Source organism: Grus americana, chromosome 1 (genome assembly GCF_028858705.1).
Source record: "Grus americana isolate bGruAme1 chromosome 1, bGruAme1.mat, whole genome shotgun sequence".
NCBI classification, from domain to species: Eukaryota; Metazoa; Chordata; class Aves; order Gruiformes; family Gruidae; genus Grus; species Grus americana.
Genome location: NC_072852.1, coordinates 219,570,857 through 219,598,182, shown reverse-complemented (window position 1 = coordinate 219,598,182; position 27,326 = coordinate 219,570,857). Strand labels below are relative to the sequence as shown.

General features: G+C 69.2%; 4 protein-coding genes across 7 annotated transcripts; 2 read left to right on the top strand and 2 right to left on the bottom strand.

Annotated features, from left to right (window-relative positions):
* Nucleotides 1-364: 364 nt before the first annotated feature.
* CCKBR (cholecystokinin B receptor) lies at nt 365-3,678 on the bottom strand. 2 transcript variants are annotated; one of them, XM_054813903.1, is made up of 5 exons: nt 3,430-3,678; nt 1,976-2,227; nt 1,623-1,887; nt 1,364-1,491; nt 365-1,065 (listed from the first exon to the last, which is right to left on the bottom strand). In XM_054813903.1, the coding sequence occupies exons 1-5, from the start codon at nt 3,584-3,586 to the stop codon at nt 551-553; spliced, it is 1,317 nt and encodes a 438-aa protein (XP_054669878.1). In that variant the 5' UTR covers nt 3,587-3,678; the 3' UTR covers nt 365-550. The 2 variants fall into 2 exon arrangements, with proteins under 2 accessions (XP_054669878.1, XP_054669880.1); XM_054813905.1 differs by lacking the exon at nt 1,976-2,227.
* FHIP1B (FHF complex subunit HOOK interacting protein 1B) lies at nt 3,618-20,499 on the top strand. Of its 2 annotated transcripts, none has more exons than XM_054813875.1 (13): nt 3,618-3,681; nt 10,289-10,344; nt 14,748-15,033; nt 15,130-15,732; nt 16,367-16,525; nt 16,594-16,680; nt 16,828-16,995; nt 17,093-17,172; nt 17,380-17,549; nt 17,643-18,686; nt 18,762-18,940; nt 19,018-19,180; nt 19,743-20,499. In XM_054813875.1, exons 3-13 carry the CDS (start codon nt 14,896-14,898, stop codon nt 20,036-20,038), a joined length of 3,087 nt encoding a protein of 1,028 aa, XP_054669850.1. In that variant the 5' UTR covers nt 3,618-3,681; nt 10,289-10,344; nt 14,748-14,895; the 3' UTR covers nt 20,039-20,499. The 2 variants fall into 2 exon arrangements, with proteins under 2 accessions (XP_054669850.1, XP_054669849.1); XM_054813874.1 differs by lacking the exon at nt 3,618-3,681 and adding an exon at nt 9,825-9,922.
* Nucleotides 3,949-9,386, bottom strand: CNGA4 (cyclic nucleotide gated channel subunit alpha 4). Its single transcript, XM_054826296.1, has 6 exons — nt 9,331-9,386; nt 7,743-7,853; nt 7,532-7,638; nt 5,924-6,919; nt 5,421-5,854; nt 3,949-4,029 (listed from the first exon to the last, which is right to left on the bottom strand). The coding sequence occupies exons 1-6, from the start codon at nt 9,384-9,386 to the stop codon at nt 3,949-3,951; spliced, it is 1,785 nt and encodes a 594-aa protein (XP_054682271.1).
* A 3,084-nt stretch (nt 20,500-23,583) lies between the features above and the next one.
* Nucleotides 23,584-26,157, top strand: LOC129201940 (uncharacterized). 2 transcript variants are annotated; one of them, XM_054813935.1, is made up of 2 exons: nt 23,584-23,870; nt 25,590-26,157. In XM_054813935.1, the coding sequence occupies exons 1-2, from the start codon at nt 23,807-23,809 to the stop codon at nt 26,087-26,089; spliced, it is 564 nt and encodes a 187-aa protein (XP_054669910.1). In that variant the 5' UTR covers nt 23,584-23,806; the 3' UTR covers nt 26,090-26,157. The 2 variants fall into 2 exon arrangements, with proteins under 2 accessions (XP_054669910.1, XP_054669909.1); XM_054813934.1 differs by lacking the exon at nt 23,584-23,870 and adding an exon at nt 24,629-25,045.
* The last annotated feature ends 1,169 nt before the right edge of the window (nt 26,158-27,326 follow it).

Here is a 27,326-nt window from a genome sequence, read left to right as displayed (position 1 = left end):
GCTGCCCCCGGGATTGCCGCAGCTTTGAGCCCCGGCCCCGTGCCCCTGGGCAGTGTGGACCCCCCCGTCCCTCCCGGCTTCGGCCCCGCAGGCCCCCCGGTGCCGGGTCGGGTCGCACCAAGCGTGGTGGGATGCAGCGGCGCAGGCGGGCGCAGGGTGAGTTTATTGCGGCCGGATCCCAGGAGCGGCGCGGGGAGACCCCGGGCTGGGCTGGGGGCACCTCCACCCCCCACCGTCCCCCTGTCCCCAGCCTGCGCAGCCCCCAGGGTCCCTGCGGAGCCCCTGCCCTGGGTCCTCCCCCCAGCCCAGCCTGGGCACGGCGGCACCTCGGGCTGGGGGTGCCGGGGGTGCCGGGGGTCCTGGGGCCGTGCGGGGGCTGGTGAGGCCTCAGGGCAGCGGGGGGAGGGGGCACGGGGGGTCCCGGAGGCTGGGGGTGCTCTGAGCTGTGCCAGGCATGGGGCAGGGGGGGCACAGGGGGGTACAGAGGCACGCGGGGGCATGGGGGGTGCGGGCAGAGCCCGGGGGGGCAGTGGGGGCCAGGGCGGCCGGCTCAGGGGGGGCCGAGGCTGCTGACGGTGGTGTAGCTGAACTTGGAGAGCGAGGCGTTGGCGTTGGCCACCTCCTCCTCGAGCGGGCGGCGCGGGCAGGCGCGGCGGCAGCCGGCGCAGGTGGCCAGGAAGGCTTTGCGGAAGCGGCGGTTCATGAAGCAGTAGATGAGGGGGTTGGCACAGGCAGAGGTGTAGGAGAGGAGGTGGATGAAGGAGATGGGGGTCCCCGAGAGCGCCCGCTGGGCCGCCCGTGGGGCGAAGGCGCGCCACGTGTTGGCAGTGAAGATGGGCAACCAGCAGAGGAAGAACATGGCCACGATGACCACCAGCATGCGGATCACGCGCCGCTTGGCCACCAGCTTCGCCTCCGAGCTGTTGATGCGCGCCCGGTCCTGCTGCGCGCCCGCCGCACCCAGCGCCCGCAGCTCCAGTGCGCCGCCCGGCCGGGAGAGCTGCAGGTAGCAGCCATCCCCCTCGTCGCAGGCGGGCACCGGCTCCCCGCCGCCGTTGCGCTGGGCTGTGGGGCAGAGGGGATGTGGTCAGGGCCATGGCACCGTGGGGACCCACGTCACCTGAGGCCACGGGTGCATCCTCCACTGGGGCACAGCGGGGCGCTGGGACAGGACATGGCACCAAGCCCCGTGCGAGGAGGGGTCCCCGGGGATCCCCCCAGCTGCAAGGACCCAGGGTGGGGGCTCAGCCCTCCTCCCTCGCCCCACGGCAGGGGGTCTGCCATGCGGGGGTCACGGTGCGGGGGGCGAGGGCAGTGCCGAGCGGTGCCCCCAGCCCTGCGCTGCGCCAGCCCGGCTCCTCACCTGCAGCCTCCCCCTTGATGTCCAGCTCGAAGCGGATGCCTCGGTAGAGCTCGCGGGAGATGAGCCCATAAGCCACGATCATCACCACGCCTGGGATGAAGAAGAGGATGAGGAGCAGCAGGACGTACCTGGAAGAAGCAGCGCCCGTCGCTCAGCAGCCCCTCACCAGCCTGGCCACAGCGGAGGGCCGGCAGCTGGACCACGTCCCCGCCTCATGCTGGGGTTCCGGGGGCTGGTGGGGGTCCCGGGGCCGACTCACCAGGCCTGCCGGACGTGCTCGCTGGGCCAGTCGTGGGTGCACTGGCTGACGGGCGGGCGGGCACCGCGGGTGGGCATGGCGCGCGTGGTGCTGTAGACGGCGTAGGGCAGCATGAGCAGCGCTGAGAAGAGCCAGGTGCTGGCGATGACCCGGCAGGCATGCGAGCGCGTCTGCCAGACGCGGGACTGCAGCGGGTTGCAGATGGCACTGTACCGCTCGATGGCGATGGCCACCAGGCTGAAGGTGGAGACCGAGACGGAGACGCCTGCGGGCAGCGAGGGTCAGCGCCCACAGCACGGCGCAGCACGGCTCGCCCCCCCCCCCCCCAGCCTCCACCCGCCACCCCCTCGTACCCATGAGGTAGGCCATGAGCTTGCAGACGGCCTCTCCAAAGATGAAGGTGCCCATGAGGTTGGGGACGAGCGTGAAGGGCATGCAGCAGAGCGCCAGCATCAGGTCGCTGAGCGCCAGGGAGAGCAGGAAGGAGTTGGTGACGGTGCGCAGGCGGCGGTTCAGGAGCAGCACCGCCACGACCAGGGCGTTCCCGCAGACGCTCAGCACGAAGATCAGCGTGTACAGCAGGACGCGCACCGTCAGGTCCAGGTCTGCGGGCGGCAGGGTCACCGGCTGCCATGCGGGCACCCCGGTGGCACGCCGGCACTGGAGGGCAGCGTGGCCGAGGAGATGCCCCCCCGGCAGCCTGCAGGCATCCCAGCACAGGCGGGCGGCGTGGCTGAGCACGGTCCAGGCACCCTGGCTCCAGCCGGCTCCAGCCGTGTCCGGTAAGCTCAGTCCGGAGCTGGGAACCAGGTGCCCGGGTTCCCTCGGCGTGGCTGCCGCCGCAGCGGTTGTGGGGCCAGGATGCCCCGGCTGCTCCCTGGCTTGGCTCTGCGGACGATGCTCCAGCATCGGGGCACCCCAAGCCAGGCGGGTGCTGTGGATGGTGCCGTGGCCGGAGCCGCGGTGCTGTCCCCATCCTGCCTGTCCCCAGGGCTGAGCCCTTGCCGTGCGGGCAGGACTTGGCTGCCTGCGGCCGCCCCTGCGCCTCTGCCCTCCCGGAGCAGAGGGAGCCCGGTGCCCGAGCGCCCGGCTGCGCTGGGACGTGACCGGGGCTGCTCATCCCCCCGGAGCCGAACAGCAGCCGGTGCTGGCGCCGCATCCCGCTGCCCGCGGAGCCCCAGCCGGGCGCGGTGGGGTCGGGTGGGGGTGGGTGGGGGTCCTGGCCCCTGGCAGCGGGGCGGGGGTGCAGGGTGGGCAGCGGCTGCACCCCGTGGGGCCGCCTCGTCCCGCCGGGCCCCGGCTGGGGTCCCCTCCGCCCTCGCGCTGCCCCCCGGGCAGAGCCCCGTGTGTCTCCCCGGGCTGAGTCCAGCTCGGACCCCGGGGCATCCCCGCCGTGCTGCCCCGGGAGCCGGCACCGGGACCGCCGGGCAGCGCCCGTGCCGCCGAGCCCCCAGCCCCGGGCGCATCACTGCCGGGGCCGGGGACCGGGGCCGGGGCCCGGGGCCGGCGGGACGCGCCGGGGGGCGCGGCGGGTGCTGTGGGCTGCACCGGTCGCGCAGACCGGGAGCCCCGGGGCAGATGGCGGGACGAACCGGGGTGCACCGGGCAGGCGGATGAGGTGCACGGTGGGGTGCGCCGGGACACACGGCGGCGTGCACCGGGACGGACTGTGCGGGCAGACGAGGGGCACCGGAGTACGCTGCACGCACGGGGGGGTGCGGCGGGACGAACCGGGGCAGGCGGGCGGGGGGCGCACGGCTGGACAGTGGGGGGGGGGGGCGTCCTTCCCGTCCCCTCCCGGTCTCACCTTTGGGTGCCGGGGGCCCGCGGAGGCCCCTGCGGAGGAGGTCGCAGGCGGAGCCGTTCCCGGCGGAGCCGGTGCCGGTGCCGGTGGCGGAGCCGGAGCCGTTCCCGGGGCGGCAGAGCAGCTCCTGCAGCGACTCGTTGAGGCGCCGCGGGTCCATGGCGCCCTCAGAGCCGCCCCGCGCCCATCGCGCCGGCACCGGCGGCGGCACCGGGAGCAGAGGACGCTCCGCTCCGCTCCGGAGCCGCCGGGAGAGTGAGCGGGGGCGGCGCCCGGCGCGGGCCGGGGCGGGGGCGCGGGGCGGGCCGGGGGCGGAGGGCGGCGGGAGCCCGGGGGGAGGCAGCGGGGAGCGGGGCTGTGGGGGGGACGCGGCGGGGCGGGGGGATGCGGGGGACGGGGGTGGCGGGGGCGCTCGGACCGGGCTGCAGCTGGAGCCCCGGGCGGGGTCGGGGACTCGTGTGTGTGTGTGGGGGGGTCGCACGGTGGTCGCCGGGGCATCCGCGCGGCCGCGCCCTGGAGCGGTCACCGGGCGGCCGTCACCGTGGCGGCGGGGCCGGCGCCCACGGCTGCTCCCTGCGGGTGCTCCGGGGCACGATGCTGGGGCTGGGGGACACGAGCTGCCCCCCGACCACGGCCCCGGCCCGCTCCGGCCCGGCCGCCCCTGCCCGGTTGCCGCGGCCGCTTCTTGGGGAGCCCCCGGCACCCTGCGCTGCCCCCGCTCCAGCACAGCCCGGCGCCTGCCTCTGCCGACCCTCACCCTGCCCGGGTCCTGCCCTTCCCCTTCCCCTTCCCCTTCTCTGGCCCTTATCCCCATCCCATCCCATCCCATCCCCACCTCTATCCTATTCCATCCCCATCCCATCCCCATCCCATCCCCATCCCATCCCCATCCCGTCCCCATCCCATCCCATCCCCATTCCATCCCCATCCCATCCCCATCCCATCCCCATCCCCATCTCATCCCATCCCTGTCCCTGTCCCCATCCCATCCCATCCCCATCCCATCCCATCTTATCCCATCCCCATCTCTATCCCATCCCATCCCCATCCCATCCCCATCCCCATCCACATCCCATCCCCATCCCATCCCATCCCATCCCCATCCCCATCCCATCCCATCCCCACCTCTATCCCATTCCATCCCCATTCCATCCCCATCCCATTCCATCCCCATCCCATCCCCATCTCTATCTCATCCCTATCCCCATCCCGGTCCCTACCCCTACCCCTATCCCTGTCCTTCCCCGCCCCTTTCTTGCTTCTGTCCTGTCTCCTTCTGGATCCTGATCCCTGTCCCTGCCCCATCCCCGTCCCAATCCCGGTCCCATTCCCTGTCCCAGTCCTGGTCCCGATCCCTGCCCCATCCCTGTCCCTTCGTGGCTACAGTGCTGTCCCGCTTCATGAACAACTCATCGTTACTTAGCAACAGCTGTCAGTGTTACCTAGCAACGGTTGTCACGGTCACCCAGCAGTGGTTGTCCTGGTCACCCAGCAGCTGTTGTCGCTGCTGTCACAGGTAACCCTCAGCGCCGGGGGACTGTCCCCCCCGCAGGCCCCCGGCCCCCAGCAGGACCCTGTGCCCTGGGGGGACCCTGCACTCCGGGGGGACCCTGTGTCCTGATGGGACCCTGCACCCCGCTGGGACCCTGCACCCCACTGAGACCCTGTGCCCTGGGGGGACCCTGTACTCTGGGAGAACCCTGCACCTTGCTGGCACCCTGCACCCTGGGGGCACCCTGCACCCCGGGGGGACCCTGTGCCCTGATGGGACCCTGTACTCTGGGAGGACCCTGCATCCTGGGAGGACCCTGCACTCCAGGGGGACCCTGTGTCCTGATGGGACCCTGCACCCCGCTGGGACCCTGCACCCTGGCGGGACCCTGCATCATCCTGGGACCCTGTGCTCTGGGGGGACCCTGCACTCCGGGGAGACCCTGTGTCCTCATGGGACCCTGTGCCCTGGGGGGACCCTGTGCTCTGGGGGGACCCTGCACCTTGGTAGGACCCTGCACCCCACTGGGACCCTGTGCCCTGGGGGGACCCAGTCCCCCAGCAGGACCCGATCCCCCTGCAGACTGCCGCTGCCGGAGCCGGCACTCGAGGCGCTCGACGCGCAGGGCCAGCTTGAAGGCGCTGGACTCCAGCTGGGCCAGCAGCCGGGCTGCCCGGGTCTGCAGCCCCTCCAGGGCCGTCTCCAGTGCCTGTGTCCGGCACTCGGCCTCCTCTGCCGCTGCCGCCGCTGCCGCCTCGGCGTGCACGTCCAGCTTGCCCATGCGCAGCAGGAGCTCGCGGCCCTTCGCCTCCATCATGGCCCGGGCGCTGGGGAACTCGGCGAGCACCTCCGCTAGGTCCTCCTTGGAGAGGCAGAAGAGGTCCGAGTAGCCGATGCTCATGATGTTGGCTGTGCGCCGGTTCCCTGAGGTGTTTCCTGGGGAGGCGGGGGGCTGTGGTGAGGCCGGGGGTGCCGGGGGGCTGTGGCGGGGCAAGGGGGGCTCACCTTTGATGTTGATGAGGCTGATCTCCCCGAAGTAGAGCCCCTCACCCAGGACGGCGAGCTGCGTGATGCCGTCCTCCGCCACCACGGCCAGCCGCCCCTCACGGACGAAGTACATCTCGCGGCCCACATCGCCCCTGCGGCAGACGAACTCGCCGGGGCCGAAGACCTGGGGCCGCAGCCGCAGCACCAGCTGCTGCAGCACGCCACGCTCCCAGCTCTGGAAGAGGCCGACGCGGCGCAGGGCCGGGAGGTGGACGCTGGCCGCCACCTCGGCCCGCAGCCCCCGCGGAAGGTGCTGCAGCACCGCCTGCTCCGCCGGCAGCTTCCTCTGCGCCCGCAGGTGCTGGTGCCAGCGGGCCACCCGCCGTGCCAACCACCCGCCCGCGCCCCGCGCCCGCAGGTAGCGCCGCACCGGCTCGGGGTCGGGGTAGAAGGCGGCGTCGGCCGCGTTCCTGTTGGAGATGACGGAGCTGATGCTGCCCGTTATGGTGGCGAAGCCCAGCACGGCCAGGAGGAAGCCGGCGGTGACGAAGAGGAACTCCTCCTCGCGCTGGGGCTCCGGCGTGTCGCCCACGGTGGCGAGGATGAGGGTGGAGAAGTAGAAGCTGTGGAGGTACTGCCGCAGCGGGCGGGCGAAGCCGGGGCGGCTGGCGTTGGGGCAGACCCAGGCATCGGCGCCCAGCCCCAGCCAGGACGAGAGGGCGAAGTAGAGGCAGCCGTGCCAGTGGATGGTGACGAAGACGTAGAGCATCAGCTTGGCGACACGGAAGGCGTTGGGGTGGGCCGTGCGCGTCTCCCGGCGGTCGAAGGCCTCGAAGAGCCGCGGCACCCGCAGGCAGCGGTTAGCACGCACCGCCGGCACCCCCGGGCCCAGGCGCAGGTAGAGCAGGTCGGTGGGCAGCACCGCGGCCACGTCCCAGGGGAAGGATGTGGAGCGCAGGTAGCGCCGCCGGATCCGGCCACGGTCCCGCACCAGGATGCCGTCCTCCAGGAAGCCTGGGGGGCGGCGGGTCAGGACCCGGCTGGCTGCCTGGGGGGCACGCTGGCACGGAGGTGTCTCCGGCGAGCGGGGGTCCCGAGGGAGGTATGGCGGGCCCGGGGTGGCTCAGGGAGGAGGTCGGTGGCAGAGGACTGAGTGGGTGGCAGGGACGGGGCGCAGGGGGGTCCCTGGGCCTGGTTCCCCTGGCAGGGACCCCAGGACGGGCGTCGTGTGGGACGTTGCTGGGGGCTGGGGGTCCCCTGTGCTGCCTGCGGGGCCGAGGGGCCAGCCGTGGGTGCCAGGACCCCAGAGCACCCCCCAGGCCACCTCCCCATGGTGAGGGCTGTGCCTGCTGGGTGTGTGACGGTCTGACGTGTGGATGGATGCACACACGCGTGTGTGTGCATGTAGACACGGGCATGCATATGTGTGTGCGCATGATGCACGGCTGTCTGCGTGTAGCCGTGAGCGCACACATGCCTGTGCATGTGCGTGCACACAAACACGTCTGTGCACACAGGTTAGTGTGCGTTCGTGTGTGTAATTGTGGGCAGGTGGGGGGCCAGGGCGTGGCCGGGGCGTGCCGGGGCGTGCCGGGGACAGGGGCACATCGGGGCGCGGGCACAGACCGGTGTGGAGGCGCACGGCGATGTCCAGCAGGTAGAGCGTGTCGCTGAGGTAGTCCAGGCTCAGCCACAGCACCGTGTGCTGCTCCTGCAGGTCGGGGAAGCAGGACCTGGCGGCGTCACCGGGCTGGGACGGTGCTGACGGGCACCAGGACGACCTGTGCCACCCCCCAGCCCCCCGGGGCCCACCCTCGCCCCGCGCCCGGCCGGGCACCTGCAGATGAGGATGATCCAGTTGTAGAGGATGGGCAGTGCCATGATGCTGATCCACCAGTAGTACCAGTCTCCGGAGGGGTCCAGGGTCCAGCCCCAGGGGGCAATGGCGCTGCCGGGGGAGGCAGAGGGACCTCAGGGCTGCCCCATGCCCGGCCCCGGCCCCCACCAGCCCCACACCGTGCCCCTGCTGCTGGCGGCTCCTTGGCTCAGCCGGCCCCTCGCCGTGGCACAGGGTGCTCTGAGCCTGCAGCTCCCACAGGACGGAGGGGGGTCCCTGCCGCGTGCTCCCACCTCGGGCCCCACGGTGGGCAGCCGTGCCCTGCTCACCCCCAGGTGTGTCCGGCGCCAGATTCGGCTGTGGCGACGAGCCCGGTGGTGCCGCGTGGCTGGGGCCAAACCCAGCGGCGGGACAGCAGGGAGCTGAGGCTGTGCATCCTGCGCCGCGAGTGTGAGTGCTGGTGAGGGTCCTGCACCCGTCCCTGGGCACCCACTGGGTGCTGCAGCCCAGCCGCCGCACCGAGCGTGGTCCCTCGGCAGGACTCAGCCGCGTGGCTCTGCCAGCACCGGGCGCATCCTGGCAACGTGGGGCTCCCCGGGGCGCTCAGGGGCCCGCCGGGACGCCGGGGCTGCAGGCAGGCGCATCGCCAGCCACGCAGGGCACACCGGGGCGGCAGAGCTGTTGCCTGGCTTTGCTGGGGGCTGTGGCAGACCGGAGGGGGATGTGCCGTGGGGTGGTGCGGGGGCCCCTGGGCCGAGTTTGGGTGCAGATGGACAGAGCCGGATCCTGGCCACGCTGCTGGTGGGTGGGGGCACGTGTGGCCCCCCGAAACAACCAGCGCCGGGGTCAGGGCTGCTCTGGGCAGGGCTGCAGGCTGCGGCTCCGGGGCCGTGCAGGGGTGTGCGGGGTGGCAGAGCCGGGGCGGCACAGAGCCCGGGGCAGGGTGTCCCTGGTGCGCTGCAGGTGGGCACAGCGGGGGCACAGTGCGCCGTGCGGCCCGGTTGCCCGTGACCAGGACGGCACCCAGTGCCTGGTGCGTTGCCCCGTGCCTGCTGCTGGGGCCGTGGCTCTCGGTACGGGGGCAGGGCCCCAGGGCGGCCGCGGTGCTGGTACCTGCTGCCCCTTGCCTGGGGCCAAGGGCAGGCTCTGGTGCCCAAAGGCCGGTGCCGGGCGGTGCCATCGGCAAGACACGGTGGCAGTTCCCGGTACGTGGTGCACAGTGCCGGAACGGTGCCTGGTGCAGGGGTACCTGGGGCAGGGGGTGTCCTGTGCAGGAGGTGCCCGCTGCCCAGTGCGGGGGTTACCTGTTTTGGGGGTTACCCGGTGCAGGGGGTGCCTGGTGAGGGGGGTTACCTGGTGCTGGGGTTACCCTGTCCTGGGGTTACCCGGTTCAGGGGTCACCCGGTGTGGGGGTCACCCAGTGCAGGGTTACCCGGTGCAGGGTTACCCAGTGCGGGGGTTACCCGGTTCGGGGGTTACCTGGTGCAGGGGTCACCCGGTGCAGGGGTCACCCGGTGCAGGGTTACCCAGTGTGGGGGTTACTTGGTTCGGGGGTTACCCGGTGCAGGGTTACCCGGTGCAGGGTTACCCGGTGTGGGGGTTACCCGGTGTGGGGGTTACCCAGTGCAGGGTCAGCCGGTGCATGGTTACCCAGTGTGGGGGTTATCTGGTGTGGGGGTCACCCGGTGCAGGGGTTACCCGGTTCGGGGGTCACCCGGTGCAGGGTTACCCAGTGTGGGGGTTACCCGGTGCAGGGTTACCCGGTTCGGGGGTTACCCGGTGCGGGGGTTACCCGGTGCGGGGGTTACCCGGTTCGGGGGTTACCCGGTGCAGGGTTACCCAGTGTGGGGGTTACCCGGTTCGGGGGTTACCCGGTGTGGGGGTTACCCGGTTCGGGGGTTACCCGGCGCTGTTACCCGGTTTCCGCGCGCCGCGCGCCCCTAGACCCCCTCGTCCCGCCCGACCCCGCCGTAGCCCAGGCCCCGCCCCCTAGCCCCGCCCCGGGCGCGGCGCAGCCAATGAGCGCTCCGGAGCGCCGGGCCCCACCGAGCCCCGGGGAGCTGGGCCCCGCCTACCGAGGCGGGCGGGGCGGGGCCGTGGGCGGGGCCTGCGCGGCCGGTGCGTCGGGCGGCGGCGGGAAGATGGCGGCGGGCGCGCGGGGCCCGCAGCGGGGGCGGCCGGTGAGCGGCGGGGCCGGGCGGGCGGGGGGGCGGCGGGGCCTGGCCGGGAAGGACCGGGGCCGCCCGCCGCGGGGCCGGTCAGGGCTCGGCGAGGCTGCGCCGGGCTCGGCGGGCGCCCTTCTGCCGGCTGTAACGGGGCGCCCGGACCGCCGCCTGCCCTTGGCCGTGCGGGGCTTCGCGGGCCCCGGTGTCCCCGTGCGGGGGGTGCGGGCCGGGCCGCGTCCCGGGGGTGCCCCGCTCCCGGGGGTACGTGGGTGCCGTGAGCCGGGGCGGGGACCGGCCGTGCCGGGGCCTGGGCTGGGCCGCGCTGCCGGGGGGCGGCCGGGGGTGGCCGGGCCCGGTCCGACGGCTGCTCTCCCTCCGCAGGTGCGGCGCTGATGGGACCGGGACCGGGACCGGACCCGCCGCGACCTTGACCCCAGGTAGGCGGCTGTGCCCCGGGCAGGGCGAGTAGCACCCGCAGGTGCTGGGGTGAGCGCTGGGGGGGGGCCCGGGCCCGGCCGGGGGGTCCGGCAGCTCCGGGCACCGGGGGTGTGGTGTCCGCCGGGCACCGGGGACGTGCCGGCCCAGTGGGCGTCTGTGCCAGGGGCAGCTGCGGGGCCGGTGGCGGCTGGACGGGCTCCCCGGTGCTGACGCCGCGGCAGCACCCGGCTCTCGGGCTCCTGGTCGCTGCCATTGCCGGCCCCTGCGCTGGGACCGGAGGTTTTGGTGGGATGGTGCCGCCCGGCAGCGAGATGGGGCCGAGCTGCCGGCCTGGCGCCTCTGGCCTGGCAGCGGGTGTAGGCAGCCGGCTGCGGGGCCTTGGCCTCGCCGGGAGCAGCGTCAGGGCGCTCGGCTTGGGCTCTGGTGCGTGGGTTGGGGGCTGAGGTGGGCGGCCATGCTCCCGGCACCGCCGCTGCCCCTGCCACGGCAGCACACCGGCTGCCTCCCCGCATCCCCGGCCACCAGACATGAGCTGCCTGCGAGCAGGACCTGCCTCCTCCGCGCGGGAGCGTGCTCTCCTGCAGCCGGGACGCCTCACTGCAGACCGGCCCAGGAGGCTGCTGCCGGGCAAAGGATGGGCTCCCGGCACACGGGCAGGCTCAGTGGCACCGTGCCCTACCCTGGTGGGTCTTGGCTGGTGGCTGGGTCTGCTCTGCGTGTGTGGGGAGCTGAGGCTGGGGTGAGGAGGCTCCCTCCTGCTCCAGGTGCCAGGATGGAGCTGGCGAGTCCCGGCTCTCGGCGCTGTGGCATGGCAGACGGGTCCCTGGCCAGCCCAGCCATGGGGCTGCCTGCCCTTGTACCTGCTGTGTGGCTGCGGCACGTGCCGCTGGGCTTCGCCTTCCAATCCCCACCCTGGCGATTGCTTCCATCTGCTCTGGCTCGTCCCCCAACCTGCTTTGCCAGACCCTGTGAGGGGCTCGTGCGGTGACACCGCACCAGGCAGCCTGGCGTGGGGCCTGAGCCACGGTGCTGGTGTGCTGGGTGCTGCCCCTGCCGGAGGCTGGTCTGCTGGGGCCTCATCCCGGCGCCCTGGCCTTCAGTGAGGTCTAACTTTAGTAACTGCAGTCGCACCTCACCCGTGCTGGAACGGGACACCAGTTGTGCCATGGTATAAATACACCTGGCTGCTGCCTGAACCGCAGGAGGGGTGTGCGCCTGCTGCCGGCACCGCTGTGCTCGGCTGCCCAGGGGCTTCGTCCGTCTCGTTAACGTACTTTGAGAAAGTGCCAGGACCCTGCCCTGCCCATGTTGGCTTCTGGCTGTCCCTGCTCCGGCCCTGCCACAGTCAACTTCCCTTTTTCTGCCTTTTGCGGTTTGGGTTTTCTTTAATGGCCGCTTTCGTTTCCCTGCTGCCATGGGAGCCCCGCTGTCCCCTCTGCCGTGGGGCCATGTCCCAGGGGAGCCCACCTTCTCCGTGTCGTGTGCCTTGTACCGGCTGCTCACTGGCCCTTGCCACGCACCGGTGTATGTGTGCCACCGGCGGGGCCGCGGTGACTCGCCGTGCTGTGGGGCTGCTCCCAGCCACGTCCCCTGCTCCAGGCTGCCATCCCTGGGGAGAGTTGTGTGCCTGCCCCCCTGCCCGGCACGCTCCGGCATGCCGGCTGTGCTCGGCATGCGTGGCACCCGGCCCCGCTCCGGCTGTCCCCGTGGCGCGTGCTGCCCGGCCGCCCGAGGAGGTTATTTCTGGCAGGGCCGGGCAGCTGGGGCTGTCAGCGCGGGGGCTGCTGGCGCCGGCTCAGCTCTGTTGTGCTTCCTAGCGCTGCTGAAGGGGTTGGCGGGGGCTGCACAGTGCGGGGGCTCTGGGACGGGCACTGTGGGGCTGCAGCGGCTTCTCCTGGGGCAGCCCCCGCCCCAGGCTCCCTAGGGACCCGGCAGCGGTGGGAGCGGGCAGCTCCCAGGGCAGCATGGCGCTCCGTGCCCGTCCCCACGCCATGGTGGGCCCCAGTGGTGCCGGGCTGTGGGGCCCTATAAATGTCCCCACCGGCTCCTGGGTGCTGGCGTGGTGCCGCACCATCCATGGGTGCACCGTCAGCGCCGCTCATGGTGTCACTTTGTGCCGCACTGTCCATCAGCCCTTGTGCCGGGCAAGCTCACGTTTGTGACACCGAGGATTTCACTTTTAGGAGCCGCTGCCACCTCCTGCCGTGCTCCTGCCTGGGGGTCCTGCCTGTGCCCCCCGGCCCTGGGGCTATGCCCTGAAGGTGGCTGATGCCTCCCCGAAGGGTTTTGGCTCTGTGTGCTGGCCCCTCGGCCTCCCCTGTGCCCTGACTGCCGGCACCGTGCTCGGCCTCCTGCATGGGCCCTGGAGTGGGTCAGCACCCCAGCCCAGCTGGGGGGTCAGCCCTGACCAGCTCGCACGTCCCACCACAGGCTCTGGTTTTGATGGCAGCCCGCTGTCCGGCCTCGCCGCTGTCCTGGTTTCCTTGTGCAGGATGGGGAGTGTGTGCCGTGTCTGGTGTGCGCCGTGTCCGGCGTGGGACAGAGCTGGGTGGGCTGGAGCAGTGTGGGATGGAGCCGGGGTGCAGGCAGGGCTGGGGACCAGACCCTGGGCTGGGTGGGCCGGGGAGGTGCTGGCATTGGTGCTGGTGCGTGGAGCCCTGTCCCTGGCACAGGACCGCTGGTGGGTCTGGGTGGGGATGGGGGATCCCACCTCTGAGGGACAGGGACAGCCTGTGCCGCTGGCCTCGCAGGTATCTGCTGGTCACCGTCACAGTGGCGATAGCCGTGGCGGGGCTGAGATGCTGCAGTTGGGGGGAAGGCGCCAAGCGGGACCTGTGCTCGGCGCGGTGCAAGGGGTCCACGGGTGTCCCCCCGCCCAGGCAGTGGCTCCGGGGACGCCTCCTTCCCCTCCCTCCTTCTGCGTGGCTGCTGTTGCACAAGGCCCTGCTGCAGTTGTTGGGGGGCTGAGCCCCCCGGGTTGGCTGCTGCTGGGCCCTCAGTCCCGCTGGCTGTTCGCTGTGGGTCCGGCGGCTGTCCCGGCTGGCTGCCGGGTGCTCCCCGTACTCCCAGGCTGGGTGCCGCGGGCTGGGCTGGCTGCCGGGTTCAAAGTGCGGAGCTGGGCGTGGAGGCAGTGCCGGCAGCCAGAGCCTTCCCGGCCTGTGCCGCCCCGGCACGCTCGCCCTTCCTCTTCCTCGGCCCAGCTCCCGGCAGCCTGACACTCCGGCACGTCTTCCTCCTGCCGGGCCTGGGGTCAGCCCCCGGCAGCGCCTTGGCAGCTGGCCCCTTCTGCAGCGAGCGTCCTTTTGGGGCTGACTCGGGTCTGGCAGCACCTTGTGGGGCAAAGCCGCTGGGATCGGTGCTGCTGCCGGCTCCTGCGTGCCGCCGCGGCACTGGGCCCTGCTCACCGAGGTAGGTGTCGCGGCTGCTCTGCCCTGTGCCGCCGCCCTGTGGGGAGGGACCCGGGGAGCTGTGCCGGGTGCGGGGCTGCGGGGCTGCGGGACAGTGTTGGTGCCAACTTTGCTTCCGCGTGCTCCCTCTTGGCTCTGGGGCCTGGGGCCAGCACCGTCCTGGCTGTGTGCTGTGCCGGCTGCGTGCTATGCCAAGGCTGCTCAGCCCTCGAGCGCTTCCCTGGCACCTCCCTGCCTGGCTCGCTCCTCCTGCGGTGCCCTGCCCTGCCGTGCCTGTGGCCGTGGCTGAGCTGGCAGCGTTCAGCGGGGTGATCGCTGCCCATCCCTGCGAGGGATTGCCCCGTGCTGCTCCCCTGCCGTGAGCTCTGCCTGCCCGTCCTGCGGCACAGTGCTGGCTCCTCACCCTCTTCCTGGGCTCTGGCTCTGGGATGGTGCGGCAGCCCCACGGCGCTGCCCTCCCAGCCGCCCGAGCACCGCAAGGTGACGCTTCTCCAGGGCACTGGCTGCCCTCGGCTGGGATCCGTCCCCCACTGCCGCGCTGGCAGGGCTGCGGCCGCGCCGGCCCGTCCAAGACAAACATGGGGGTGCGGGCAGCATGGCTGCCTGCTGCGTCCCTGTCCTGGAGCAGCTTCCCCGGCCAGCACCTCTGGGTGCCGGGTCCCCCATGGAGGGGGGGGGGGTTTGGTGGCGGAGTGCGATGCAGGCAAACAGGCAGCTGCCCCTGGACAAGGCAGGGCAGGGAGCTCAGGCGCAGGCAGGACAGGGCTGGTGCATTCGCCAGCCGTATTGCTGTGGGGCAGGATCGGTACGGGGGGGTCCTGGGCTGGGGACATGACCAAAACGATCCTGTGCATCCCAGGATATGCTGCTGGGCTGCCTGCCCTCTCTCCCTCCCTCCCTCTTGCTCCCTGTCCCCTGGGCACGGGGTCGAGTGCCACGGCAGCACTGGGTGCCCCAGGGACCGTGGGGGCTCTCAGCCGTTGCTCTCCCCACAGCACAGCCCGGGGCAACAGCAGCATGGAGAGAGAGGCCCCGCATCCCGCCCGCTCCCCCGTGCCCCCGCGGCGCCGCCAAGCAGCAGTCGGATCCGGCCCGGCCCGCGGGGTGCCCTGTTGCTGCCCGTGACCGTCCCCCGCCGTGCCGATGGAGAGGATGAGCTGGCTGAGCAAGCTGAACCCGCGGGCGGCCGGGCAGCGTGCCCCCCGCAGCGCCAGCCTGCAGAGCCCCGTCACGGCCGACCCCGAGACCTGCCTCATGGTCTTCAAGAACCACTGGTCCCAGGTGAGCAGGCAGGGGACGGGGCATGGGGACGGCAGCGGGGACCCCCCCCTTCTGCCCGGCACTCAGCACCGCTGCCGCCGTGTTCCCCCCTGCCAGGTCCTGCGCATCCTGGAGCGGCGTGGGTGCAAACCGGCCCCCGATGACCTCAGCGCCGTGCGCAACAACACCTACCAGATGCTGAACCTGCTGGCGGAGGACCGGCCGTGGGGGGAGGCGTCCCGGGGGCCCATCCTGGAGTTCGTGGCCTCGGAGAACTTGCTGGAGCGGCTGCTGTGCTGGCACCTGCAGGGAGACTTCACCGAGGAGCGCAAGGTGGAGCAGCTGAAGCTCTATGAGATGCTCATCAGCCAGGCCCGGCAGCCCCTGCTGCGGCACAAGCCGGTGCTCACACCGCTGCTGCGGCTGCTCAGCCTCTGCGCCGAGCCCACCTCCGCCCCGCTGGAGAACAGCCTCGTCCTGCTGCTCAACCAGCTCTGCGTCTCCGTGGCCAAGGAGCCCTCCATCCTGGAGCTCTTCTTCCACAGCCACACGGACCAGGGCCCCGCCAACCTCATCATCTTCTCCCTCCTCATCCCCTTCATCCACCACGAGGGTGTCCTGGGGCAGCAGGCCAGGGATGCGCTGCTGCTCATCATGGCCATGTCCGCCAGCAACCACGCCGTGGCCAAGTCCATCACCGACAACTCCTACTTCTGCCCGGTACGGCTGGGGGCGGCCGTGCTGACCCGGCGCAATGTCCCCCTCCCCGCAGCGGTGCTGGGACCTGGCTGGTCCCCCCCAGGAACTCCGGTGCCGGCTTGGCTGCAGCTGCTGGAGCCTGGGCCTGGAGCAGGGAGGGCTGGAGATGGAGGGCTTGGTGGGGGACGTGGGGCCCGGCAAAGCTTCCCTGCTTTGAACCGGGGTGGAGCCGCGCAGGTTTCCTGTGGGGCTGGTGTTTGGAGGAGGATGGCTGGGTCGAGCGGCTGGAGACCCTGAGACTCCGGCAGCTGGCAGGCAGGAGCGGTGCAGGCAGGGCTGGTGGCAGGGGACCTGGGCAGGCAGGAGCAGTGCAGGCAGAAGTGTTGCAGGCAGGGCTCATGCCAGGGCTCCGTGGCATGTGCTGGGGCAGCACTGCAGCCATCTGCACCAGCTTTGCTCCTGCTACCTGCCCTGCCCCGCCGCCGCTCTCCTCCCGGCCTGGCAGAGTGCAGCTCCTTCCTGTCCGCACCCAGGCTGGGTGTCATCGGATGGGTGGGCTCGGCTGAGCGCGGCACTGCGGCAGCTGTCCCTGTGCCGGCTGCCCTGCGCCACAGCTTCGTGGCAGGGGGAGCTGAGTGCCGGCCGTCCCCCTCAGGTCCTGGCCACGGGCCTGAGCGCCCTGTACTCCTCCCTGCCCCGCAAGATCGAGGTGCGGGGGGACGACTGGCACTTCCTGCGCCGCGAGGACTGGATCGGTGTCTCCTCCCTCGTCCTCTTCATGAACTCGCTGGAGTTCTGCAACGCCGTCATCCAGGTAGGGCCGGGGGGCCGCCGACGCTGGGCAGGGCTGGCCGCGGCCCTGACACCCCCCTCGCTCTGCAGGTCGCCCACCCCCTGGTGCAGAAGCAGCTGGTGGACTACGTCCACAACGGGTTCCTTGTGCCCGTCATGGGGCCGGCGCTGCACAAGGTGAGGGCCCTGTCTGCAACGGGCGTGCCGCTGTTGGGGTGGGAGGTTTCCTGCCTGTACTTCTGCCTGCGTGGGTGGGCAGGGGTCCCCACCGGGGGCGAGGGTCCCGCGTGGCCCAGCCCCGCACCCAGCCGCTGCTGCCCGCAGACCTCCATCGAGGAGATGATCGCCAGCACAGCCTACCTGGACCTGTTCCTGCGCAGCGTCAGCGAGACGGCTCTGCTGAAAACCTTCCTGCGCTTCGTCCTGCTGCACCGCCACGACAACAGCACCATCCTCGACACCCTCGTGGGCCGCATCAACAGCAACTCCCGGGTGAGAGGCGCTGAGCCCCCCCACAGCCCCCCGAGCTGCGGCCTGGCCGTGGTGCCCCCTCCCCGCTGCAGCTCCCTCACCCCCGCCCTGTGCGCAGCTCTGCATGGTGTCCCTGAGCCTCTTCCGGACGCTGCTCAGCCTCAACTGCGAGGACGTGATGCTGCAGCTGGTGCTCAGGTAACCTGCCCCGTGCCGCCGGTGCCGGGGGCCGACCTGCCGCTGCTCCACGCCCGGGGAGGCTCCTGTGGGACGTGGCCCAAGGTGTTGCCCCTGGCTGTGTCAGTGGGGTGGCCGCGGGGTCCAGCGGGATCCCCCATCCCCAGCCACCTCCCGCTCCCCTGCACGTGTCCCCCTGCCCCGGCGTGCAGCCCCGTGCCCCCCCAGGTACCTGCTGCCCTGCAGCCATGTCATGCTGAGCCAGAAGCGGGCGGTCCGGGACCTGGACATCTATGGGAAGACAGCCGCCAAGTTCCTCTCCCTCATCCCGCGGTGCTGCCGTCCCGAGAGCCTGCCGCCGCCTGACCGGGAGGAGGAGCATGCCGCCTGGTCCAAGGGTACGGTACCGGCGTCCCCCCGGATCCCTGGCTGTGCCGCACGGCTGCCGCCCCCAGCTCCATGCTGAGCCCCCTCCGTGCCATCGTGTGCAGGCCACGGCAGCCCCAACGTGGACGCCTCCTCCGTGGTGACGGTGCCGAAGCCCTCCACGCCATCCCGGCTCTCCTTCTTCATGCGGCAGCAGAGCGCGGCCCCCGAGGCGGCCAGCCCCACGCCGCGCTCCCCCAGCACGCCGTCCGGCAGCCCCTGCCACCGGGCCGGCAGGTGGGAGGAGGTGTCGGAGCTGGACAGGAACTACCTGGAGTACCTGCGGGACGCACGCCACAGCATCGACCGCTGCGCCTGGGCCTGCCGCGTCTGGTCGGCACCCTACGACGGCGAGGAGCCCAGCGCCAGCAGTGCTGCTCCCCTGCCCGACAGCAGCCCCCCCATCGGCCCTGACTGCCTCGGCGCCCCACGCCCCCCGGGGCCCCCCACCCCGCGGACTAAAAAGCGGGGTCTGCCAGAGGAGGGGGCGAGGGAGGGGCAGGGGGGGCCCCGCAGCAGTGCCGGCAGTGGCGAGCCTCACGGCGGGGGGCCTGGCCCTGAGACCCGGGACTCGGGGACCCTGGTGAACGGGGCGCACGGGCCGGTGGAGCCGGGCCGGCCCGAGGGGGATGTGGCGGTGAAGAAGGTGCGCCGGAGTCCCCAGGGCGAGGGCGATGGCACAGGGCACTCCCCTGAGCAGGAGCAGCGGCCGGTCCTGGCGCAGAATGGGGCCGCGGCCCCCCGGCCGCAGCCCCCAGGCTGGGAGCCGCTGCCCTCGGTGGACTCGCTGATCGAGGAGCTGATGGCCCGGGCACCGGCCGAGCCCAACGGTGCCGGCGTCACCATCGAGGCCTTCACCGAGGAGCTGCGGGAGATCGAGGCCGAGATGAAGAACGGTGGCAGCAGTGGGGCCCTGCCCGCCCCCCCAGACCCCTCCGAGCCGCCCCTGTCCCGCGAGGAGGAGGAGGAGGAGGCCTTCGCCAGCTTTGCTGCCCTGTCCGAGGGGGACGCCGTGGGGCGGGTGCTGCCACGGCCGCCGGACCCCCTGGCCCAGCTGGTGGCCAGCCCGCTGCGGGCGGTGGGGCCGCCCCCCAGCCAGCCCTTCACAGGTGGGGGGCCGGTGCCAGTGCGGGGGGGTCCTGCTGCCTGCAGCCCTGCCCAACACGCCCCCCCCCTCCCCGCAGGCCCCTTTGTCTCGGTGCTGTTCGGGAAGCTGGAGAACATGCTGCACAACTCGCTCTACGTCAACTTCCTGCTGACGGGGCTGGTGGCCCAGCTGGCCTGCTACCCCCAGCCCCTGCTGCGCTCCTTCCTCCTCAACACCAACATGGTCTTCCAGCCCAGCGTCAAGTCCCTGCTGCAGGTACGTCCTGGCTGGCGGGGGCCGCCTGGGACCCCCCGCCCCGGGTTGTGCCGACACGGCGTTCCCTGGCCACGCAGGTCCTCGGCTCGGTGAAGAACAAGATCGAAAGCTTCGCCGCCAGCCAGGAGGATTTCCCGGCTCTGCTCTTCAAAGCCAAGAAGTACCTGATCGCCCGGGGGAAGCTGGACTGGTCGGATGCGCCGAGCGCGGTGCCCTCCCTGCGCCGCACCGAGACCCTGGGTGAGGGCGGGTGGGCAACGCCGGCACTGGCGGGCACCGCGCGGGGCTGGGGGGTGGCATGGCATTGCACGGGGGGTGGGGGCTGCAGCGTCACGCTGCACGAAGGGCTCGGTCTTGTGCAGAGGGCTGGGGGCTGCGGGTGGCATTGCACAGGGGGTTTGGGGTGGTGGGGAGGGTGGGGGGGCTCCATATTGCATTTCGTGGAGGGCTGGGGGCTGCACCCTGCATTGCAGGGCAGGCTGGGGGGGGGCAGGGAGGCTGGGAGCTGCACGTTGCGTCGCACAGGGGGCTGGGGGCCGTGCGGAGGGTTGGGGGCTGCACGTTGCGTCGCACAGGGGGCTGGGGGCCGTGCGGAGGGTCGGGGGCTGCACGTTGCGTCGCACAGGGGGCTGGGGGCCGTGCGGAGGGTCGGGGGCTGCACGTTGCGTTGCACAGGGGGCCAAGGGTGGTACGGAGGGCTGGGGGCTGCATGAAGGGCTGGGGGCTGCCCCCGCCTGGCCCAGGGCCTCTCCCCGGGTGCTGGGGCCGGGCCGTCGGCGCAGGCCTGACGTGTTGCCCGCAGTGAAGAGCCGGAAGCCGTCCATCGGGGAGCTGATCCTGCGGCACACCAACAGCCCGACGCGGGCGCGCCAGGCGGCACAGCTCGCGTTCCAGCACGTGCGGGACGGGCAGGTGCTGCAGGCCCTGGCCGGGGCCTCCCTGTTCCGCGGCTCGGCCGAGCGGCAGAGCGAGGCGCTGCGCGTCAAGAACGCCGTCTACTGCGCCGTCATCTTCAGTGAGTTCCTGAAGGAGCTGGCGGCCATCGCCCAGGCACACGCCGTCACTTCCCCCTTTCTGACTGAGCCCCCCGAGGAGTGACCCCCCCACCCCGGCCGGCGCCTTTTTAACCACCCCCAGGACACGGACCTTTTTAATTTATTGGGGACGAATGTTGGGCTGAGACCTTGCTGCAATATGTACAGGAGCGACCGATCAGCGGCTCGCTGCCCCCGTGGCTCGGGGGGTGGCAGGGCAGGACCCTGGGTGGCCCCGGGCGGGGGCGTGGGGCGGGCTGGCTCTGCCCCCCTTTGCCCCCTGCCATGGGGCCCCGGCCCGGCCCTGGGGTGCGGGGGGTCCCTGGCGCTGCGGGGGGTCCCGGCCCCGCTGTCGGCCATCGCCCACCCGGCCCCTCTCTATGCAACACCCAACACCCACTGCCCGCCCGGCCCCCCGGGGGTGTGGGGTGGGGGCCGGAGCGCGGCGGGGCCGGGGCAGTGCATGAGGGGGGCTGCGTGTGTCTGTGCTGTGTAAAAGCCCTTCTGTAATAAAGGGTCTGGTCGAGGGCATCGCCTGCTGCTGCCTGTGCACCTGCCTGCACCCCTGCCTGCACCACTGCTGGGCTGGACACCGGGGTCCCCTCCCCACAGCCGGGTCCCTGATGCGCGGACGGCAGCACCCAGCTGCGGCACCCGGTCGGGCTGCGTCAGGGCGCCTGGTGCTGTGTGGTGCCGATGTTGGGCACTCGGCGGTGGAGACCGGGAGTGGGTCACCCAGGGGGGGCTGGGGGTCGCTGGGTGGGGGCAGCTGGGTCCCCACAGCGTGGGGGCCTGGCTCTGTCCCCACCATCCCCACCGGCTGCCCCCAGGCACGCTGCTGGCCTGGGACACATCCTGCGCTGGGGTGCTGTGCTCCCCCCACCACGGCACCCCGTGTCGGCCCTCCTGGCCCTCTCTTCTGCTGTGGGGGGCTTCTGCCTGGGGTCACCTGTGACCCCCTCCCCCAGCACCCTGACCCCCAGCACCCCTGCCTTTACGGGGGAGCGGTGAGTTGTGTCCTGGTGGAAACGGGAGGAAGGGGGAATGTTTCCAGCTCCAAAGGGGCAGCGCGGGGGCTTCTTGAGAAGTCCCTGTGCCACGAGCCTTGCGAGGCTTTCTGTCCTCACCAGCAAGGTGAAAATACTGAAAGTGAAGAATAAACGTATCTGGGGAGCGGCCAGGCAGGAGGGAGGTGGAGCAGCGGGTGCTGTGGGGACCCTGAGTGATTATTTTCATTAGCAAAGGGCTGGAGCAGAGAGGGGGGTGGTCAGACTTGCAGGCAACGCAGAGCTGGGGTCTTAGGAACCAGAATCAGAATGCAGATTGGTTCAAAATCAAAATGATTTGGAGAAAGAAAGGATAAAGTTTGGCTGGGGCAAGAGCTGTGCTCTTGGTTAGAACATCAGTGCTTCGGTCGGTGACCCCAGGATAAATGTACCCCTCAGCCCCTGGAAGGGCACGGAGGTGCCGAGATGAGCAGAGTGGAAAATGAGGATGGAGACGGAGCGTCTGCGATGCCCCCCGGGCCAGACGGGCCCCTTCAAAGGAAGCGTGCTAAGGGAGCGGAAAGCAGCGTCCCCCAAGCAGGCTGGGCACGTGCCCGGGGACGGCGCCTGGTTTGATGTGGGCTTCACGTAGGGGGGCTTCACGTTGGGTCCTCGCACAGGGGAGCAGGAGCCATGCTGGGCACGGGGGACGTGCAGGGGGTGCGGGTGGGGAAAGCACCTCCCGGCCCGGGGAAGGGGCTCGTCCCCCCAGCTTGCTGTGGGAGCTGCTGCGCCGTGCCGCTGCCACCGCGGGGAGTGGGCGCCGGTGCTGGGGGCTCCAGTATCCCCGGGGAGCAACGGTCAGGAACCTGCAGCCGGTAGCTGGAGGCTGGCAATCAATTTTGGGAATGAGGCATCTGTTTGTGAACTGTGAGGATAATTAATTAACCCCTGAAACACTCCCCACAGTGAGCTGTGGATGAAGCCACTTGAACCACTTTCAGAAACAGTTCCTAGGAGAAAACACTCATTTTCTGGAGGTGGCAGACTTTTGGGGAGAGGCACCAGTGAGGCAGGGTATTGCTCCCTGACTGGCACCGGGCGTTTTGGGAGGCCAGGCCCTGAGCTTCAGCCCGACGGTTTGGCTTTGCAGGCGGCCGAATTCCCGCAGCACCCACGGCTGCCCCTTGGCCAAGAGCCCCGGGAGAGGCTGGGCAGGGGGGTGAGGGGCAGCTCCCGCAGCCCCCACCCCGGCCAGCAGCTCCTCACCCTCTGTGGCCCCTGCTTGGCTCGGGGGGGCACTGGGAGCCGTGCCCCCGCACACTTCGGCGCAGGCACCGTCCGGGTCTGCCGAGCGGCTCTGCCAACGGCAGGAGGGCTTCGCTCTGGGGAAGGGGAGCTGTGCTGAGCCGTGGGGGGCACACGCGGCTCCCGGTGCGGCGCTGGGGGGCGGCACGGGCAGGAGCGACGACGACGACGTTTGGGAGCAGCGGGGTGGGGAGGCGTGGGGCAGAGCTGTGCCGTACGGCAGCACAGGGCTGAGATGGAACCGGCCTTTCTCAGCGGCCGTAACACGTGGAAACTCGCTGAGGACAAGCCCTACCAAAACAAGCTGCGAGGCATCGCAGAGGCTGAAGAGATCGGGACTGTCCTGTGGCAGGAGCAGACGTCCTTGAGGACTGAGGTGGCAGAAACGGGATGAAGTTCAATAGCACAAAATGCAAATTACTGCGGTCAGGGCTGAGGACAAGAGCTGCTGCTGGGGAGCCGGTGATTAATGAGCGTGGAGCGAGGGCAAGCCCCAGGTGTCCTCCCCAAAAACGACGCTCCCATGGCGTAGACGTGGTGTCAGGGACATGGTTTGGTGGTGGGCTTGGCAGTGCTGGGTTAATGGTTGGACTGGATGATCTTAAAGGTCTTTTCCAACCAAAATGATTCTGTGATTCCATGATTCCATGATTCTATCAATGATTTGTTGCAGCTGAGATGCAGTAGCCAAAATCGCACCTGCCGCAGGGTCAGCTGGGGAGCGGCTGGTCCCTCGGGGTGGGTAGCGGAGGCAGCACATCGCAGGGCACGGCCGGGCACCCTGGGGTGCTGCAGAGCCCGAGAGCCCAAGTGCAGCCCCGCAGCCACTCATGGCCCCGACCACCCGGGGACCCATTACCGAGCCCCGTCCGAGGCAAAGGGGTTCGGCCACAGCTGCTGCCTGCACAGGCGCCGTGTTTACAGGCAGCTGCTGCTCCCCTGGGGCTGCCGGCCCATCCCTCGGCCCGGGACCCCCGTGGGGGTGAGTAACGGGTGTCCCCCGCCCGCCACCATGGACGCAGATCCGGCTGAACCAGGCTGGAGCCACCACGGCGATCGGCCGTCCCACGCGGGGTCTGGGGCAGGACGCCGAGTCGAGGCAGCACGAAGTGTCCCCAGAACAGTCCCTGGCGATTTCCCCACACCCTGGTCCTGGGAGCCTGGGGGAGCATCCGCGTCCCTGCCCCAGCGGGGGGGGGGGGGGCAGCAGACACCACGGTTTGGGGTTGAGATGTGAAGGGCTGGAGGTTTGGGCAGGGGGTTTTACTGAGAGGTTTTTTGTTTTTTTTTTCTCCGCAGCAGGAGGAAACTCACTCAGCCGCTGCGGATGGGAAATGGCAGGTGGAGACGTCTCTGGGTGCCGGTTACCACCTGAAGCACCAAGAACAACCGGGAGAGGCAAAGTGGGGCTGCGGGCCCTGCCGTACTCCCGACGGTGGGAGATTTACTGGCCCCAGTTTGGCTTTTCCACAACTTCCAGGCAGTTTCCCACTCACTCCGAAGGCAGGTAACAGCACGGCTGGGGGTGCGCGGGCAGGATGGCTTCGGCCGGGATGTTGAGAGCCAACCTGTTTCTGGGCAGGATCATTTCAATGCATGTGGGTAAGAGCCCGCTCGGTGGATGGAGAGCTAATGTGAATTTTTACTGCTATTATTGCTAACAATAAATATCACGGTGCCACGGAGTGATGTTTATATTTGTTTGCTGGCAGCATATCAGTCATAGTTCATGATCCTTAGGGGTAGTAAGTTATTTCACCATAGAAATATCTTCGTAATAACAGTTTCTTGGGATTTATGATTATTCTCTTTTTTTTTTTTTTTTTTTTTCCCTCTTTTGGGCCCAGTTTCTCACACTTCTGGCTTCTAGCAGACAGGATCCTGGTATACGGAAAAGCATTTTTTTTATTAGTCTGCAGACCATGGCCTTGTGCCACATACGGTTAAATTTAATCTCAATTCAATTAATCCAGCCTCCACCATCGCTCGGTTATTTCTGAGCAATACTCAGCCCTTTGTCTACGTTGGCGGCGTCTCCCGGCTTTGCCTCTTCCTCCTCCGGAGCCTGCAAACGCCTTACCAGCCACACCTGCTCACCACGCAGCCGGCAGAGCCGGCGCTGAAAGCATTTATTTTCCTAATTCATAAATAACCACTGCTAAATATAAAATGTTCTTCTCTTCCCCCCCTTTCTGAAATGCCAAGGCAAGATGCTCTCGCAGCCCCCGCTCAGGCTCACGCCGGCAGGCAGCAGATGTGCCCCGGTTAAACGGGGAACCTTTTGCATGAGGGCTTTATAAACACCCTCCCGGCCCGGGGTGGAGGCGTGGTGTTGCCATGCCGTGTGCCTGAGCGCTGGTCTCCTCCGGGCTGCAGGGAGAACATTTGTTATTTGCAAATATCTTGAAGCTGTTTTTGAAAAAGACGGAAAGGATTTAGGGACATGTTTGGTAACAGAGCGGCGCGGCAGAGAGCTCTGGCTCGGGTGAAAAATGTTCCCCGTGTGCGTGACGGGGAGGGACCGAGTGTGCTGGGGACAGCGTTTGTGCTGGTTCCTCCTCGCCTGGGCCGGCGGGATGCTCCGGTTCGGCAGCCGCTTGACTTGGCAGCGAGGAGGCGGTCGGGCAGGCGAGCGCTGCCCCATCGCATCCCCCTGCGGGGCGGCACGGGGGTGCCAGGCCGGACGGGAGGGCAGGGCCGAGCTGCCCTCGTCCCGTGCGGATCCGGTTCCCCAGGCCTGGCAGCCCTGACCTCCTGCCTGGTCGGTGTTTTCGAAGGTGAACCCTCGGCCCTGGCAGCGTGCGGGGTGGGGGCGAGCGCTGGCTCCCAGCCGTCTCTCCATTTGTCTCCATGGGGGTGCAACGCCTCCCTCTTATCTTTGCAGCCGTAACATCTGTTTTCCTGTCTGCTTGATTTTATTAAGTGCCAGTTCGGTCTCCCTGAGGGACGCTGCTGCGGAGGTGCGAGCCGGCGGGCTGATGCCCGTGAGTTTGAGAGCCACGAGCTCGGCTGCTGTGGTCGTGTCTGGTGAAGGAAAAGCCGTGATGCTCCAGCCGGGGAAGGATCCCCAAGGCCGCGTCTCATGCCTGTCACACACTGTGGCGGGGGGACGCACCGGGCAGACCCCAGGAGCAGCTCGGGGGGGTCTCGTGCCCCGAGCCAGGACCCCTGGGCTGAGCCAGGCTGAGTCTGGGTTTGCGGCCGGGAAGCCGAGCTGAAACAGCTCATGCAACGAGAGGCTGCCCGAGGGAAGATTTTCAAAGGCTTTAATTTTCCCATCTTTGGCTTTTCACAATCGTATCTGTTTTCCTTATTTTCCAGGTGAAGGCACGCGGCTGCTGCCTCAGCTACGCTCTTCCCACGTACGGACGCGACGAATCAAGCTCTTTTCCAGCCGCCTCGTGTTTCAGCTCGGCAGTTTGGCTCCCCAGCTCCAACTCCGAGACGATTTCCATCCCAACTTGCTCTGCAGGCTTCGCAAAGCCCTTTGCGGGCGTCTCCACCCGGGACGGACGCTCTCGCCCTGCCATGGCTCGGCAGAGCCGCCCCGCCGCCCCCAGACCTTCCCGGGCATGCCGAGAGCCGCAGGACGGCGACTTCCCCGGCGGCACGGATCCGGCACGGATCTCCTAACGCCGGTACAGCCCAGCAGCGGGTGTCAGAACAGTCATCTGCCTGGGGAAAATATACACAACTGCATCAACGGTGACGTCAGATTCCTGGTGCTCTTCGCCCAGCAGGATCGGACAGAGTTTAGTTCAAAACTATTTAATATTTTAAATCAATTAACAGATATATTTGGAAATCTATTCACTTTGTAACCTCCTTACTCTGTGCTTTGCTGATACATTTTTAATGAGAATGTCATGCAATTGCTAAATAAAACTCCTTCCTGAAGTTAATTGGCCAGGAGCTATTTTTCCATTAAAACCAGGCTGGAGCATTAATTTCTGTTACCAACTTTCAGAGCTTCATTGACCAAGCTGTGCATGAGAGTTTGGTGGGGTTTTTTTTGTTTGTTTGGGGTTTTTTTTTTTTTTTTGTGTGTGTGTGTGTATGTCTGTATGTGGGATCAAACCAAACCCGGCTCACCACTAATGCCACTGGCACGACTTTCAAATGTTCATAATTCCTGAAAGCAAATGGAGCCTTCTATTTTGAGCCTCCAAAGACAGCAAGGTTCCTCACACAGAGTGCAGCTGAGTTAAGGTCTCGTTTAAAACCTTTAACCATGTTCACTGCAACGCTGGTGAAATTTTGCCTGGTAACCCGTCGCAGCGAAGCAGTGACGTCCGAGGACACCTTGGAGCAGACACCAGCCCCGGTGAAAACATCAACACTGGGTGCCCGGCAGGGCTGCTGGGCACTGATTAGAAGGTGTAATTGGGATTTCCGGAGGTTTGCGGACATTATCAGCGTAGGTTTATCTCTCCAGGGGTCCCAGCCAGCTCTCGGGCCAAGCGCTGGGACTCCCCGTGGGCACCGATGGTGCGCGGAAGGAGAGCAGCAGGTTTCTGGATCTGGGCGCTGCTGTCGCATGGCTGAGCCGCCTCCTCATTAAACACGGCGACACTAATGAAGGGGGGGGCAGATTTAACAGCGAGGCCACTGACTGTCCCCGGCCCAGCTCCTGGCCAGGCTCCTTCCCTCGCCGCTCTGCCAGACCGTTCAACGCACCGAACCAGCAGAAAATGGCCTGGAGAGAGGAAAAAAAATGGCTGTTTTCTGCCTGGTTAGTGGGTGAAACGTGCTGGGAGGGAGGTGGAGGGAGGGCAGTGAGACCCCCACCGCTCACAGTGGCCAGACACCAGATCAGCTCCACGGGGCCGTGCAGCCGGCCCCAGACCCGCTCGGTTTTGCTGCTCCTTCGGTAGCTTTTGAGCCAGCTGGAAGCAGCCAGATCCCCCTCCTCCGAGAGCTTCCAGGGACGGATGACACTCCCGCATCAGCAGAAGCTGACGCACTCTTGCCAAGAGCCGGCAAGCCGAGCCACGCCGAACCTGGATCCCCAGGGAGCTGCGGGACACAGACCTTCCAATCCCGCTGTACGCAGAAGTG

Excerpts from the sequence above, each read along its gene's own strand:
- CCKBR (XM_054813903.1), bottom strand. The coding sequence starts at position 3,586 with ATGGACCCGCGGCGCCTCAACGAGTCGCTGCAGGAGCTGCTCTGCCGC. Across the intron at positions 2,228-3,429 it reads CGGGCCCCCGGCACCCAAAG|ACCTGGACCTGACGGTGCGC; the intron begins GTGAGACCGGGA and ends TGCCGCCCGCAG. Across the intron at positions 1,888-1,975 it reads GCTCATGGCCTACCTCATGG|GCGTCTCCGTCTCGGTCTCC; the intron begins GTACGAGGGGGT and ends CGCTGCCCGCAG.
- CNGA4 (XM_054826296.1), bottom strand. The coding sequence starts at position 9,386 with ATGCACCGGCTGACCCTGCACTGGGTAACCCCCACACCGGGTAACCCC. Across the intron at positions 7,854-9,330 it reads CCGGGTAACCCCCACACCGG|CGCCATTGCCCCCTGGGGCT; the intron begins GTAACCCTGCAC and ends CTCCCCCGGCAG. Across the intron at positions 6,920-7,531 it reads CGCCGTGCGCCTCCACACCG|GCTTCCTGGAGGACGGCATC; the intron begins GTCTGTGCCCGC and ends GCCGCCCCCCAG.
- FHIP1B (XM_054813875.1), top strand. The coding sequence starts at position 14,896 with ATGGAGAGGATGAGCTGGCTGAGCAAGCTGAACCCGCGGGCGGCCGGG. Across the intron at positions 16,526-16,593 it reads TCTGCAACGCCGTCATCCAG|GTCGCCCACCCCCTGGTGCA; the intron begins GTAGGGCCGGGG and ends CTCGCTCTGCAG. Across the intron at positions 18,687-18,761 it reads CCCCAGCCAGCCCTTCACAG|GCCCCTTTGTCTCGGTGCTG; the intron begins GTGGGGGGCCGG and ends CCCTCCCCGCAG.
- LOC129201940 (XM_054813934.1), top strand. The coding sequence starts at position 24,712 with ATGTTTGGTAACAGAGCGGCGCGGCAGAGAGCTCTGGCTCGGGTGAAA. Across the intron at positions 25,046-25,589 it reads CCTGGTCGGTGTTTTCGAAG|GTGAAGGCACGCGGCTGCTG; the intron begins GTGAACCCTCGG and ends CTTATTTTCCAG.